Source organism: Podarcis bocagei (genome assembly GCF_964188305.1).
Source record: "Podarcis bocagei genome assembly, chromosome: 9".
Taxonomy (NCBI): Eukaryota; Metazoa; Chordata; class Lepidosauria; order Squamata; family Lacertidae; genus Podarcis; species Podarcis bocagei.
This window is the reverse complement of record NC_138134.1, coordinates 77,392,152-77,408,887: the sequence shown is the minus strand read 5'-3', so window position 1 is coordinate 77,408,887 and position 16,736 is coordinate 77,392,152. Positions and strand designations below refer to the sequence as shown.

General features: G+C 47.9%; 1 protein-coding gene across 3 annotated transcripts in view; it reads left to right on the top strand.

The window, feature by feature from the left end:
- The window catches only part of LOC308594199 (transcription factor COE1-like), a 103,361-nt gene that overhangs the window by 43,705 nt on the left and 42,920 nt on the right, over nucleotides 1-16,736 (top strand). For all 3 annotated transcript variants that reach the window (XM_081207058.1, XM_081207059.1, XM_081207060.1), the window contains 3 exons: nucleotides 701-756; nucleotides 4,079-4,152; nucleotides 11,050-11,118. In XM_081207058.1, the coding sequence (XP_081063184.1) occupies nucleotides 701-756; nucleotides 4,079-4,152; nucleotides 11,050-11,118 (199 nt within the window). The remainder of the gene's footprint in view (nucleotides 1-700; nucleotides 757-4,078; nucleotides 4,153-11,049; nucleotides 11,119-16,736) is intronic.

Here is a 16,736-nt window from a genome sequence, read left to right as displayed (position 1 = left end):
TAAAAGACATCTGAAGGCAGCCCTGTTTAGGAAAGTTTTTAATGTTTTATGCTGTATTGTTTTTAACACTCGATTGGGAGCCGCCCAGAGTGGCTGGGGAAACTCAGCCAGATGGGCGGGGTATAAATAAATAAATAAATAAACAAACAAATAAATAAATAAATAAATAAATAAATAAATAAGTTGTTGTTGTTGTTGTTGTTGTTGTTTCTATTGTGTCATATCCCTCCTTTTTTTCCTCTAAGGAGCTCAAGGCGGTTGTCCTCTCTCCTCACTGAACCCCCAAAACAACCCTGCGAGCATAGCTGTCAACTTTTCCCTTTTCTTGCAAGGAATCCTATTCGGAATAAGGGAATTTCCCTTAAAAAAAGGAAAAGGCTGACAGCCAGGCCTGTGAGGTAGCTGAGGGGCAGCGGCTGGGCCCAAGGGCGCCCAATGAGCTCCCTTCATGGCTGAGCGGGGATTTGAACCCAGATCCTCGTCCGACACTCTAACCGCTGCACCACACCAGAGTTGTCGGCCGGTTGTGCCAAACTCCACCACCTCTTGCTGCCGCCCGCCCCCCGCCCCCAAATTTTGGGACTTGTGTCGTCCTTGCGCCACCATTTTGAAAGTGGAGGGCCTCTGTGATTTTCAGCCAGGGGATAGGAAGTTCCAGAACGGAAGAGACAAACGTTCCTCTCGCTTTTCTTCCTCGCAGGACTTCGGACGGAGCAGGACCTCTACGTGCGGCTGATCGACTCCATGTCCAAGCAGGTAACAGCCTCCAGTGAAAGTGTGGGAGGGTGTCAGGGGGGTACAAAAGCCATCTTGGAATATCTCGTGGAAGATGGAACAAGCTCGTTTTCCCTTGCTCTGGAGGGGAGGACTCGAACCCATGGCTTCAAGTTACAAGAAAGGAGATTCCGACTAAGCCTCAGGAAGGAATTTCTGACAGCAAGAGCTGCTCGACAGTGGAAGGGACTCCCTCGGAAGATGGACTCTCCTTCCTTGGAGGTTTCTAAGCAGAGGTTGGGTGGCCATCTGTCATGGATGCTTGAGCTGAGATTCCTGCATTGCAGGGGGTTGGACTAGATGACCCCTGGGTCCCTTCCAGCTCTATAGTTCTATGATTCAGAAGGAAGGAAGGAGAGGAAGGGGGGGGGGGAGAGAAAGAAAGAAAGAAAGAAAGATGATAGATAGATAGATAGATAGATAGATAGATAGATAGATAGATGATAGATAGATAGATAGACAGACAGACAGACAGACAGACAGACAGACAGACAGACAGACAGAAGAGGGAGGGAGGGAGGGAGGGAGGGATGATAGATGGTAGATAGATAGATAGATAGATGGATAGATAGATAGATAGATAGATAGATAGGTGATAGATAGATAGATAGATAGATAGATAGATAGATAGATAGATAGATGATAGATAGATAGATAGATAGATAGAAGAGGGAGGGGAGGAAAGGAGGGAGGGAGGGAAGGAAGGAAGGAAGGAAGGAAGGAAGGAAGGAAGGAAGGAAGGAAGGAAGGAAGGAAGAAAGAAAGAAACGATAGATTGATAGGGAGGAAGGGAAAGAAAGAAAAAGAAAGAAAGCTTGAGGAAGATGTGATAGGTAGATCTCAGTTTTGTCCCAGGAACAAAATCAGCGTCAAAGTTAGTTAGCTTCCAGCCCTCCCCTCCTGAGGGGGAGCCCAAGGGAGGTAAATCCCAAACTGGGAGATGCTTCATTAAGCTTCACCATCATTAATCAACACCATTAGGCAGGGGAGGCTTTGTTAACTCTGGTGCTGATGGGCTGGGAGCCTCTGCTGTTTAGCACCTGCTTAGCACACGCAAATACACCCAGGGCTCTCTGCTGAGGCCAAACAGAGGAGGAGGAGGAAGCCCAGACTTGCTCCTGCTTTAGGAAGTGGCTGCATGCAACTCCCAGCATTCCCACCCACATGGCGCATGGCCAGGGAGTTGTAGCGCCAGCTATATCTGCAGGGCACCATCCTGGCTGCCCCTTGGCTGGTATGCTGAGCTTTTGCACGTAGGACCAAGCGGGCAGTCCTTATGGTTGTGGATTCGGTGATGGTTAGGAACTCTGGGCCTGAGTCAAATAAACTGTCATGCTAGGGGGAGCAGGTGCAGGGGGGCTTCACCTCCCTCCCTCCCCCTCTCTAAATCTGCTTGGGGGGATCCAGGAGAACCCCCAGAATATGGGGTGGGGAGGGGAGGGGAGAATGTTCCACCTGGCAAGATAGATGCTTGCATTGATGGAACCATCTCCTTAGTGTGGCACTGAAGTCTACCTTCAGAAGCCAAAGGAGCTTCTGGATCATAAGACGTCCACCGAGCAGATATGGGACCTTGCGGTTCTCCTTGCCGTGCCCAAAATGTGTGCAGAGGTTCCACAAGTGGCAGAGCTTCATTTTTGTTCTTCTGCAGCTATCATGGCTGCCATCGTAACCTAAGGACGTAAGAAGAGACTGCTGAATCAGGGCAACGTCCCCTCTAGTCAGGCATTTGTTGTTGTTGTTTATTCGCTTAGTCGTGTCCGACTCTTCGTGACCCCCTGGACCAGAGCACACCTGGTACTCCTGTCTTCCACTGCCTCCCGCAGTTTGGTCAAACTCATGCTGGTAGCTTCGAGAACACTGTCCCACCATCTTGTCCTCTGTCGTCCCCTTCTCCTTGTGCCCTCCACCTTTCCCAACATCAGGGTCTTTTCCAGGGAGTCTTCTCTTCTCATGAGGTGGCCAAAGTCTTGGAGCCTCAGCTTCACGATCTTTCCTTCCAGTGGGCACTCAGGGCTGATTTCCTTCAGAATGGAGAGGTTTGTTCTTCTTGCAGTCCATGGGACTCTCCAGTCTCCTCCAGCACCATAATTCAAAAGCATCAATTCTTCGGCGATCAGCCTTCTTGATGGTCCAGCTCTCACTTCCATACATCACTACTGGGAAAACCATAGCTTTAACTATACAGACCTTTGTTGGCAAGGTGATGTCTCTGCTTTTTAAGATGCTGTCTAGGTTTGTCATTGCTTTTCTCCCAAGGAGCAGGCGTCTTTTAATTTCGTGACTGCTGTCACCATCTGCAGTGATCATGGAGCCCAAGAAAGTAAAATCTCTCACTGCCTCCATTTCTTCCCCTTCTATTTGTCAGGAGGTGATGGGACCAGTGGCCATGATCTTCGTTTTTTTGATGTTGAGCTTCAGACCATATTTTGAGCTCTCCTCTTTCACCCTCATTAAAAGGTTCTTTAATTCCTCCTCACTTTCTGCCATCAAGGTTGTGTCATCTGCATATCTGAGGTTGTTGATATTTCTTCTGGCAATCTTAATTCCGGCTTGGGATTCATCCAGCCCAGCCTTTCGCATGATGAATTCTGCATATAAGTTAAATAAGCAGGGAGACAATATACAGACTTGTCGTACTCCTTTCCCAATTTTGAACCAATCAGTTGTTCCATATCCAGTTCTAACTGTAGCTTCTTCTCCCACATAGAGATTTCTCAGGAGACAGGTGAGGTGATCAGGCACCTGCTCTCATAATGACCAATCAGATCCCTCAGTGGGAAGCCCAAAGGCAGGATTCGAACACGAGCCCTCTGCCATCTCTGGAGGCACAGCATGGCCCTCTTGGCTAGTAGCCACTGATAGCCCTCTCCTCCATGAATTTCTCCTATCCTCTTTTAAAGCTATCCAAGTTGGTGGCCATTGCTGCCTCCTGTGGCAGAGAGTTCCACAGTCTAACAACAGCATTAAGGAGGGCTTTCTTTTATCTATCCTGAATCTTCCTTGAATGTCCACGAGTTCTAGCGTTAGGAGAGAGGGAGGAAAACTTTTCTCTGTGTATTTTCTCCATGGCACGCATCATTTTCATAATTAGCATCGTCACCGGTTCATTCATCGCCTTCTAAACCACCGTCCCATGAGGATTTGCACATAAGATAATTAAACACAAGGCTAAAAAGTTATGCCCTCTGCCCTTGGCCCATGAAAAGAGCCTGGAGTGCCGAAGCATCTGGGTGTGGAATTTTTCTAGGTTGTTCCTCTCCTTAACACTTCCCCTCTTTGCCCCCCCCCTTCTGTTTTCCAGGCAATCATCTACGAAGGGCAAGACAAGAATCCAGAGATGTGCCGTGTGCTGCTGACACATGAAATCATGTGCAGGTGAGCCTGGCTCAGCTCCCTCCTGGAGCAGTGGGGGGATCCTTCCTTCCTTGCTTGCTTGCTTGCTTCCCTCCTTCCCTCTTTCTTTCTTTCTCTCTCTCTCTCCCTCCCTCCCTCCCTTTCTTTCTCTTTCTTTCTCCCTTTCTCTCTTTCTTTTTTCTCCCTCCCTCCCTCTCTTTCTTTCTTTCTTTCTTTCTTTCTTTCTTTCTTTCTCTCTTTCTCTCTTTCTCTCTTTCTCTCTTTCTCTCTTTCTTTCTCTCCCTCCCTCCCTCTCTCTTTCTTTCTTTCTTTCTTTCTTTCTTTCTTTCTTTCTTTCTTTCTTTCTTTCTTTCTCTTTTTTTCTCTCTCTTTCTTTCTCTCTCCCTCCCTCCCTCCCTCCCTCCCTTTCTTTCTTTCTTTTTTTCTTTCTTTCTTTCTACTGCCAACTTATTGGGAACAAAGACTGCAGGCCTGGCCACCCTGTCTCAAAAGGTCATTAGACTTTGGAAAGGTGCATAAAAAACCATCCCTTCAAGACAACCTGTTTACAGAGCGCTCATCCTGGTTTGTTCACTGGGAGGTTAGACGGGGTTGGCTTTGCCACGAATATTCATTCTGGTTTGCTCTTGAGGAGGCTAGATGATGCTCAGTCAAACCTAGAGTGATCCCACATTTTCCAGTGAACCTTCCCATCTCCTTCCCTATCTCAAATAGTCTGGTCTTTTGGGGAAGCGGTTTTTGACATTATTTTAATTAGCTGTTGCATTTATATCCCAGTGTTTTTGTCTGAGTAGCTCAAAGTGGCGTACATGGTTCTTCCCCTCCTCATTTAATCCACACAACAACCCTGTGAGGTGGGTTAGGCAGAGAGGTAATGACTGGTCTCCCAGGTCCTGCTCCAAGACTCTTAACCACTAGGCCACACTGCTCCTTGTTGCACAAGACCTGGCCAAACCCCTGCAACTCTGCAACCTGAATTTGCAAGCTCAATATGTGATTGAATCCCAAGTGAGGAGTCATGATAGAGCCCAGGCTATTTATTTTTATATCATGTGGGTTTTTTAATTGCATATGTATTGCTTTACAGCCTAGGGCCATATAGTGAAGGGCAGATTCTGTGCATAAATAAATATAAATAAGTCGTTGGTGTGTAATTGGGAGCCAAGCCGCATGAAATGGGCTCTGTTATTGTTAATTTCTTTATTACATTTAGATACCACCTTTATCTTTCAATGATTTTAAGGTGGTGTGCATGGTTCTTGTCCCATTTCACCCTCTCAACAACCCTGTGAGATAGGTTAGGCTGAGAGATGGTGACTGAGCTTCATGGCTGAGTCAGGATTCGAACCCTGCTCTCCCAGGTCTTAGTCCAACACGCTAGCCATTACACCACCTTGGCACTTCAGCCTGGAAGGGAGGGGGACTGAATGCTTGGAAACCCCCTGCATGCAGAAAGCTAGCACGCAAGGGAGACGAGCCTAACCCGGTTTCCTCCCTGAAGTGTGGCTAGCTTTGAATGTGCAGCGATTTCTACAGAGCATCCAAATTTAATTGCCCACCTGCAGCTTGGAATGGGACACGAAGGCCTCACCTGCCCTCAGTGCTCCTGAATCTGATTGGCTGTGCAGAGGTAGGTCCTGACTGAGGATCTGTTTGTTGGAAACTGAGTTTCCGGGTGGCTGTAAACAAAAACCGCATGGTTCTCTGCAGGTTGCTAAGAAGGGCCAGTGAGGGGGGTGTAGCCTAGGGCGAAGCAGTGAGCCGAGAGCCACATTCGGAGACCTAGGGGGCCACATTCAGGCTCCCCACCCCAATTAGAAACAGACATCCAGTCTGGCCCCCCACAAGGTCTGAGGGACACTGAACTGGCCACCTGCTGAAAAAGTTTGCTGACCCCTGGCCAAGAGGCAGTATGAGCTTCATTCACGGCCGAGTGGGGAATTCGAACCCTGATCTCTCCTGGACTCTCAACCTGCACTCTAAGCACTACGCTGCCACCGGCTCACAGCTTAGCACTGGGATGTAGCAGGCCCGTCGGACGAGCCAGAGGATCTTAGAAACATATAGTTGGAAGGACCCCCTAGGGACATCTAGTCTAACCCCGTGCAATGCAGGAATCTCAGCTCAAGCATCCATGACAGATGGCCGTCCGACCTCTGCTTCAGAAGGAGGCTGGCATCTTTTCACCCGGCTCTGCCAGGTTCCCTGGTGCCCCATTAACGCCTGCCTTGTTTACGACACTCAGGGCTCGGTGTTTGTGCAAATTAGTGCGCCTGCCTCCGAGCCAACTTTCATGGCTAATTGATCTCCAGGAACCTTGCTAATGATCTTGGGGGTTGAGGGAATAGATGGCGGGGGCGGGTGGGGAATATCTGGGGTGGGGGGAGGGGGGAGGGCGAAGCGTCTTGGCTGAGACGCCCTCGGATTTGTTTGTGTAACCGGCGGGTGGGGTGGCGGCTCCCCTGCGAGGCACAGAACAGAGCCCTTAGTTGTTTATCAGGCTAAGATATTAATTATATTTAACGTGAGTGGCGGTACCTGGCGGAATCATTAAAAAAAAATTGGAATCTGATCTCGTAAGACTAGAACTCAGGCCATCCAAGGAAGCTGACGGCTGGGGGATTGGGCAGACAAAAGAAAAGACTTTTAGCTGGAGCACATAGTCAGAAGTATGGAACTCATTGCCACAAGAGGGTGGAAAAGCCAGCATCCTGTTCTCACAGTGGCCGAGCTGATTTGGCGTTCAGAAACATTGCGGTCTCGAATTATGGACCGGTATAAAGCAAGCCACCCACGTGGGTGGCGCTGTGGGTTAAACCACAGAGCCTAGGACTTGCCGATCAGAAGGTCGGCAGTTTGAATCCCCGCGACGGGGTGAGCTCCCATTGCTCAGTCCCTGCTCCTGCCAACCTAGCAGTTCGAAAGCACGTCAAAGTGCAAGTAGATAAATAGGTACCGCTCCGGCGGGAAGGTAAACGGTGTTTCTGCGCGCTGCTCTGGTTCACCAGAAGCGGCTTAGTTCTGCTGGCCACATGACCCGGATGCTGTACACCGGCTCCCTCGGCCGGTAAAGCGAGATGAGCGCCGCAACCCCAGAGTCGGCCACGACTGGACCTAATGGTCAGGGGTCCCTTTACCTTTTATGAAGCAAGCAGCACATAAGCGGCACACAAAACGCTAACAAACCATTCTACCTTCTAAATCTTATATTAATAATCCAAAAATTGAGAGAGCTATGTACAAGATCCACTACAGAAGCCACAAACAGAAAACTCATTCAAATTGTGTCCAAAAGGAAGAGTCAGTCTTTAAAGTTCCTTTAGCCAGGCTCCTGTAGATATCAACAAAGGTAAGTTTGATCAAACGAAGTGTCAGTGATGTTCAAGTCTCGAATTACGGAGGCAGAGCCATAGCCACCAATAGGCCTCTCCGCTGTGCATTTGCCTCGCCCTCTCTTAAAGCCATTTAACTTGTTGGTAATCAGTTTTCTCCTGTGGCAGTGAGTTCCAAAGTTCAACCACGCGCTGCATGAAGAAGGACTTTATTTCAAGAGAAAGGGGACAGAAAAGGTGTTTTTCTCCCCTCTCTCATGACACTGGAGCTTGGGGATAACCCATGAAGCTGAAAGCAGGTTGATTCAGGACAGTCAACAAGGAAGGATTGCAGAATGTTAGAATTGTAGTGTTTCAGGGCTCCCCAAAGTTCATCTCTTCCAACCCCCTGCAATCACAGCTAAAGAATCCGTGTCAGCTGGCCAACCAAGCTCTGCTTTTAAACCTCCAGTACTAGGTAGTCCCCTCGTATATCTCACTCCCGGGCATCCAGATCATCCAAACTGTCTGTTTTAGATTCAGGTGGGTAGCCGTGTTGGACTGATGTAGTCAAAATTAATAAAAAAAGATTTTTTAAAAATTGTCCAGTAGCACCTTAGAGACCAACCAAGTTTGTTCTGGGTATAAGCTTTCGTGTGCATGCACGAGCGAGTTAGCAGGTCCAGTGAGCTTCATGGCTGAGCGGGGATTTGAACCCTGGTCTCCCAGGTCCTAGCCCGCCACTCTAACCACTACACCACATTGCCTCTCAGCTTTTGACACCTGCATAATGCTGCCTCAGCGCAGAAGGAGTTGGGGTGTGCTTGGGGTCTCATATCAATTAGGGGGAGCAACATTGTGAAGATAAAAGCTGAAGGAGGTCCTGGTTGCTGAATCAGGCTAAGGTCCCATTGAGTCCACCATCCTGTTCTCACAGGGGCTAACCAGAAGCCATTATGGGAAACCCACAAGCCACAAGCTCAAGAGCTCATAGAATAGAATCATAGAATCATAGAATCATAGAATCATAGAATCATAGAGTTGGAAGAGACCACAAGGGCCATCGAGTCCAACCCCCTGCCAAGCAGGAAACACCATCAGAGCACTCCTGACATATGGTTGTCAAGCCTCTGCTTAAAGACCTCCAAAGTAGGAGACTCCACCACACTCCTTGGCAGCAAATTCCACTGTCAAACAGCTCTTGCTGTCAGGAAGTTCTTCCTAATGTTTAGGTGGAATCTTCTTTCTTGTAGTTTGGATCCATTGCTCCGTGTCCGCTTCTCTTGAGCAGCAGAAAACAACCTTTCTCCCTCCTCTATGTGACATCCTTTTATATATTTGAACATGGCTATCATATCACCCCTTAACCTCCTCTCATCTCTCTCATCTCTCTCTTTTTTTTTAATTTGCATTTTTTTTATTTGTTAACATTCTTATATTACATCTGTAAACGTTGTCATAGTACATTACAGGACTTACTATAATATAATTTCCAACATGTATACATAAATTATATACAAAGTTTATATACCTAGAAAGAAAATGAAACAAACAAAAAAGAAAGAACAAAGAGAAAAAACAAAAACAAATTCCCCCCCACAAAAATCATATACATACCAACACACTAAACTTCCTGTCTTTCCCGTTGTATATTCCTTTTTTACAAATGAATGTACTCTTATTATTGTATATTTCTTTACATACATTCCTATATCAATATGTATTATATAATACATATATATATCAATATGTGCTCTTAGTCTTATTTCTCAACTCAGTCTCACTCCAACGTCAATCAAATGCTAGCATAGATAGCGAACCTTTGCTGTATTTTTGAACGTATGTTTTATATCTATCCCACTTTTCCATAATTTTTTGTTTTGAATTGCCTCTCAGGGTATTTGTCAACTGCGCCATTTCAGCAAATTCTTGTAGCTTGTTATGCCAGTCCATTATTGTCGGGGCTTCTTGTTCCTTCCACCCCTTTGCCACCAAAGTCCAAGCTGCGGCCGTTGCATATAAGAATACCTCCCTAAAGGCCTTCGGGATGTCCCTGCCAACAATGCTTAACAGAAATGCCTCTGGTCTTTTAAAAAGTTATTCCAAACATATTTTTTTTCAACTCCTCCTAAATTAAGCCCCAGAACACAGCTCTCCCCCCTCCTGTGGTTTCCAGCAACTCGTGCTCAGAAGAATTGCTGCTCCAAATGTGGAAGCAATAGCAGAGCCAACCTGACTAGTAGCCATCAATAGCCCTCTCCGCTGTGCATGTGCCTCATCCTCTTTCAAATCCATTCATCTTGGTGGCAATCGCTTTCTCCAGTGGCAGTGAGTTCCTTAGTTTAACGCTACACTGCATGAAGAAGTCCTTCCTTTGGGGAGTATCCCAAATCCAGATTCTGCAAAGTCCAGTGTTAGGAGAGAGGGAGGAAACACCTCTATATTCCCACCCCCCACGCCATGCATAATTTTATATGTCCCTCAAAAACTTCACTCTTGTGGCCTATCCCCACAACACCTACTCACTATGTCTTCCACTGCCTCCCGCAGTTTGGTCAAACTCATGCTGGTAGCTTCGAGAACACTGTCCCACCATCTCGTCCTCTGTCGTCCCCTTCTCCTTGTGCCCTCCATCTTTCCCAACATCAGGGTCTTCTCCAGGGAGTCTTCTCTTCTCATGAGGTGGCCAAAGGATTGAAGCCTAAGCTTCAGGATCTGTCCTTCCAGTGAGCACTCAGGGCTGATTTCCTTCAGAATGGAGAGGTTTGATCTTCTTGCAGTCCATGGGACTCTCAAGAGTCTCCTCCAGCACCAGAATTCAAAAGCATAAATTCTTCGGCAATCAGCCTTCTTTATGGTCCAGCTCTCACTTCCATACATCACTACTGGGAAAACCAGAGCTTTAACTATACGGACCTTTGTTGGCAAGGTGATGTCTCTGCTTTTTAAGATACTGTCTAGGTTTATGGGCCCTACTAAAGCAAGCAGTCTAATTGGTCAACGTCTAAAAGATATGGAGCATCAGAACAACCTGACCACTATAAGGAAATTCTGCCCTTGGTATGTTCATTTTCCACCTCTCCATTTTGATTCTCTGGCCCCATATCTGCACAAACTTATGATCCCAAAATACAGATGTGCTTTTGCACTTGCAAGACTGGGTGTTTTGCCATCTGCGGTACTTGAGGGTCGATTCCAAAAGATCCTGCCTGAGAAAGGTCTTTGCCCCTGTGGAGATGGTAGCACCGAAACAGCGCCACACGTCCTCCTGTCTTTCACTCTCTACAAAGACCTGAGGGACGAGATCATCACCCCACTCGTACTAACCATCCCAGGGCGCTCAACCACTGCCACAATGTCCTTTCTTCTATCAGATCAAAATGAGCAGATTACAGCAAAGGTGGCTAGGTTCATAGCAGGGGCAATCAGAATAAGGGCCACTAACTGACGGCTGATTCAGGACTTTAAATTGTGCTCTTATATCAAATTTCCTTTTCTGTGTATACTGCAATGTTTTACTGTTGCTATGGCCATTGGCTAATGTGAGTAAAGTTTTAGCTGCTAAGGGTCGCTGCTCTTTCCTGATCACCTCCTTTTGCCCTTACAGCCGCTGCTGCGATAAGAAAAGCTGTGGGAACCGCAACGAGACACCGTCTGACCCCGTCATCATCGACAGGTAAGAAGCTGCAGAACTCCCCGGGATTTTTGCAATAGAACTGCAGTACTGCATTGCATTGTATTGCATTGCGGGCTCATCTACACTTACATGCATTTCTCGGTACAAGTCCACACTTTAAAAGCTCCCAGCCTGAGCGCTTTCTTTCATTCTTTTTTCGCCTTGGCGCTTTCTCCGCTCTTTACCACTGAACCAGAGCAATCTGCAGAAAACGGGAATTGCTGTTTGTTCCGATTTAGCCTTAAAGAGCACATTTTCCTAGGGAAAGTAAAAACCCCAACAAAGCAATTGGACATGGACCAGGAACGTGCAAACCTATGCCTAGAAAGTACAGAGCAAAAGTTGTATGGATGAGCTCTGTGTTACAGAAAACTGCTTGGTTACAGATCTGCTGGAATGCATAAGGCTCAGAGCTGATTCAATTTCCCCATTCAGATTTTGGGCAGTGGAGTGGGAGAACTGCAACGTGGAGCCTCTGAACCTTCTTCTGGGTAAAAGAGAGCAGGGCTGTGTCTCAACTGCAGAGCTGTTGCTGTGCATGCAGAAAGCCCCGGGTTCGAATTCCAGCCTCTGCAGCGACAAAGATCTCAGCTCCCTCCAGCTCGCTTGGAAAACCACTGTTCTGACTTGGTACATAAGGAAACTTCAGTTGTTGTCACAGGGCCTTTAGAAGGCGTTCTTGGTCCCCTCTTTGGGATTCTCATGTTTTTAACAGGCGTTGGCCGGAGGTTTCCATTCACGCCTCTGTTAACCTTGAGGACTAGGCCCTTGGTTTGTTGGTGCTTTTTGTGAGACGCGAAAACTGGGTGACGCTTCTTGTTTTCAAGAGGTTGCCTTCTGCAGCAGGTGCTAAGCTTCGGTCCTTGCTCAGTGCGGCCAGAGAGGCATGGGATATGCACAGCCACACATACTGTCCACCCCCTGCCCATGTGCTAACAGGCAGCCTGCCCCATGCTCTAGGTTTGCCAAACCTGTGTGCACTCCTTCGTCTGTGAGTCCAGGCACTGCCACCATCATCTTACTCCCAACTCCCTGTGCTGAAATGGTAAACTCATACTAGAGGATCTCAAACTGTGACCTGCGCGCTCCATTCAGGTGGTCTCCCAAACAGCTTGGGGGTATCTGCCCTTTGCCTTTGATTGGTTTCTGTCTTTCCTAACAGCGATCACGGAACTTTGCTCACAAAGATAGGCACATCCATCGCCTTAGAAAGACACAGCTGCAGTTATCAAAATGAGAGTTTAATGTTTGTGGGAAGGGGGTGAGTTCAGTAGGTGTTTTGCCAAGATGCCCAGGAATCTTCAAGTGACCCACAAAGCTTCTATTATTATTATTATTATTATTATTATTATTATTATTATTATTATTATTATATCACTTTTTCCCCAGACCAGTGCTCAAGGCAGCATACACAGATTAAAACAGCAGAGAAGAACTACAAAAAGCTAAAAACGTGTAATAGTTAAGAAGTAATTCAACTCTGATAGAATTAAAACAATATAAAAAGCCCATATTATTAAAATAAAAACAGCATAGCTTTATTAAAAATATTTTACTTTAAAAAAAAAATCACCAGTCAGTTCCCAAAGGCCTGCTGGAATAAAAATAAAATATTTATATACCACCCATCTGGCTGGGTTTCCCCAGCCACTCTGGGCTGCTCCCAACAGATTGTTGTTGTTGTTAATAATAATAATAATAAAGTGATAAAACACCGACCATTGAAAACTTCCCTAAACAGGGTTGCCTTCAGATGTCTTCTAAAAGTCCAATAGTTGTTTATTTCCTTGACATCTGGTGGGAGGGCGTTCCACAGGGCGGGTGCCACTACCGAGAAGGCCCTCTGCCTGGTTCCCTGTAACTTGGCTTCTCGCAGGGAGGGAACTGCCAGAAGGCCCTCAGAGCTGGACCTCAGTATCTGGGCTGAATGATGGGGGTGGAGACGCTCCTTCAGGAATACTGGGCGGAGGCCGTTTAGGGCTTTCAAGGTCAGCACCAACAGTTTGAATTGTTGGAATAAAACGGACTCCACCTGCCAGCACAGCAAGGATGGATCCAGTCTGGCTTCTTTACGGAGGGGGTTCCCTAGAGTATCCCTAGGCGTATCATCTACACCAAGCTGGATCCTAGAATCCTAGGACTGCAGAGTTGGAAGGGGTCATGAGGGGTCATCTAGTCCAACCCCCTGCAATGTGTGAACATGGTGCACCTGAAGAAGCAAGGAACCCTGGGGGACAAGGTAGTACTGCCGGGGTAAGCAACTGGGTACCCTCCAGAAGACAGCCCTATATGTTTGACATCTTATATGTGCTGGAAGCCACCCAGAGTGGCTGGGGAAACCCAGCCGGATGGGCGGGGTGTAAAATATTAAATTGTTGTTGTTGTTGTTGGTCTCCCAACTCGCACCAGCCCCTTCTAAACATGGCCAGTGGTGGAGGGTGATAGGAGATGCTGTGATCTGCCCTTTTGTGCTACGAGGCGCCCTGAGACCTTTGGATGAAGGGTGTGCTAGTCCCGGGGGGAAGGTTACCGTTGTCGTAGTCAAAGTCCAGTCCTGAGTCACTAGCCTGGAAACAGTTCACAAGGAGCAAGGCGAGGTCAGAAGCAGGAAGCCGGGCGGGGACAGGAACACTGGAAGGTCAGGTCTGGGTCCAGGTAGGAGCAGGTACTCAACGACAACGTTGCTTCCGCAACCTGGGACCGGGCTGCCTGACCTTTATCTTCTTCTAAGGCCGGGGGCGGTCCCGGCCCCCAGGAGAAACCAGTTCCCTTCGCCTCTCTGCCCTGAGCCTCTGCAGTTCAGGAGAGGCTGAAGGGTTACTGGGCCCAGGGGGAGACTCACCTGTAGGCACTGAGTCCTCAACCACCTCTGGAGCCAGAATGGATTCACCTGGTGCCTGCTCCTGAGGATCCAGCACAGGTGCAGGCGCTTCAGAATCAAGGCCCTGCCCCAGTTCAGCCGGCCCTGGAGGCGGGGACTCCTGTGCAGGCTGGGATTCCTCCGGTTCATCCTCTGAATCGGATTCCCAGGCCATCACAAAGGGTGGTATACAAATGTTAAAATAAAAATACAGTAAATAAACATCTGGAGCACATTATGTTGGCTACCCCTGCTTTACTGTGCATGCATAGAGAAGCAGAGAACCATGGGGCACGAGACACTACTGTGTATGCGATGTGTTGCTGGGGAAGCCATGGTTAGCGTTCTTCCCAGTCTCCCTGGCCCCATCAAGAGGGGCTTGGGCCTCTGGGTCACATCAATCCTAGAATTGTTGGGTCGGAGGGGACCCCAAGGGTCATCTAGTCCAACCCCTGCAATGCAGGAATCTCAGCTCAAGCATCCAGGACAAATGGCCATCCAAGCTCTGCTTAAAAACCTCCAAGGAAGGAGAGCCCACCATCTTCTGAGGGAGACCGTTCCACTGCCAAACAACTCTTCCCATCCTCAACCTCCTGAGGTGTAGCGTTCCCAAAGCAAGAAGGGTTGGACTCTGATTAATAAAATACACACAAGGCTTGACCAGCAAGACTCTGGGAGGAGTGCCAATAATAATAATTCCTCTCCACCCTCCAGCCCAGCTTGTTTTATTCACAAAAGAACTTTTTACACAGTGTTCGTAAGAACCAATCAGATTTCCTCTGAGCATTTCAAAAAAAACCCACGTGGGGACAAAGTTGAAGTTGAAACTACAAAGAAACTATTTCCTACTTGAGCGTGCATATGTAGTTCAGAGTAAATAAAATAGGAATAAAAGGAGGAATTCGTTCAGCAAAACCCCGGAGGTCATAAGCAGGAATAAACAGGAGAGGAAGGATGGGTAGTATTTACCGTCTCTTTGTGAACTCTCTTCCTGGCCCTTAAGATCTACCTAAAGATTAACTACATCAAAGTTACATACTATCTTTATGGCTCAGGATGCCTGGTGAGGCAACTGGCCTGTTTTTTCAGAATGCTTAGACGTGCAGGTGTAGAGAAAGCAAATGGCAGAGATGGAGAGGCTTGTGGGATCTGATCAGAAATTATTGCCAATGAATCAAACCCAGTCAACGCCATGCTTTCATCGCGGACACAATGGCTTGATGCATATTTTATCATTCCTCCTAGTAATCCCATTTGATCACTACACTCTGGATATTTGCACCCCCACACTGAGGAAAGGCCATTCCAGTTTGAGGGGCAAAATTTAGAGGAGGCCCATTTGCCTGCCAGCTGCCCTCAAATATATATTCAATGCTATCCCCTTCTGCCCAAGAGTTGAGGGGCCTGATCTCTCCCCATTGTAGACTAACCCTCTGAGCTTCTAGAGAATACCTGGGAAATTTGGGGCTCATTTCTAGCTGGGCCTCAACCTTCACAACAAACCACCCTCCTGACTTGTGGAGAAAATGTTCGTCTGTCTTGCCCTCTCTTCATTGAAAAGAAGATTGTGTGTGTGTGTGTGTGTGTGTGTGTGTGTGTGTAAGGAAGTCACTTTCTCCATCAATTGCACAATGGGCCAATGGGAAAAAACGTTCCTCCCATTTTGTTGCATCCTGGTGGCGGTCAGGGTGCCTCGATAATGCGCTGACATTTCCCCAGCTTTTGTCCGCCCGCGATAGCATCGGTGCTGCGGCAAGAGGGGCCCAGTGCCTTGGGATGGCTGCCTGTCACTCAAGCCACCCGGGAGACAGCCGGCAGGCGACAGAGAAGAATGGGGATTGACAAGGCAGCGGGGAGATTAGGAGGGGAAGAATCAAAGCTATTACGGTCTGTCTGGCCGGCAGCCATTGTGTGCTCCGATCTTTCAGCTTCTCCTTCAGCCAGATCACACGCAGACACAAGCACACACACACACAAGCTACCGTCTCTGCACTCTGGACAGGACAAAAAGAAAAAAACCCGACTCCAGGAAGTAAAGTTTGGGTAGATCAGGTCACACAACTGGGTAGGCATCTGATCAGGAGGTCTTGTAGACCAGAGGTGGACATGGCCTGGGGAAAGTGGATGGAGGAAGATTTTCCTTCATTTTTTGTAATGTTGGAGGTCATGGGCATCTAATCAGGCTGAAGCTTGGGAGATTCGGGACAGAAAAGAGAAGACCTTCTTCACACAGGGAAGAGCTAAACTATGGAACTCGCTCCCTCAGGAAGCACTGATGACCACCAACTGAGATGGTTTTTAAAGACAATTCATGGAGGAGATGGCTGTCAAAGGCTACTAGCTTGGATGGGTCTCCTCTGCTTCCACAGTTGAAGGCAGAAATGTTTCTAAATTCCGGTTTCTGGAAACCACAGGAAGGGAGAGTGCTGCTTTTGCGTTCGCATCCTGCTTGCTGGTTTCGCACTGGCATCTGGTTGGCCACTGTGAGAACAGGATGATGGGTTAGATGGGCCATTGGCCTGATCCAGCTCAGGATCGTCTTAAAAGGTAAAGGGACCCCTGACCATTAGGTCCAGTCATGGACGACTCTGGGGTTGCGGCGTTCATCTGGCTTTATTGGGAGCCGGCATACAGCTTCTGGGTCATGCGGCCAGCACGACTAAGCCGCTTCTGGCGAACCAGAGCAGCGCACGGAAACGCCATTTACCTTCCCGCCGGAGAGGTACCTATTCATCTACTTGCACTTGGACGTGCTTTC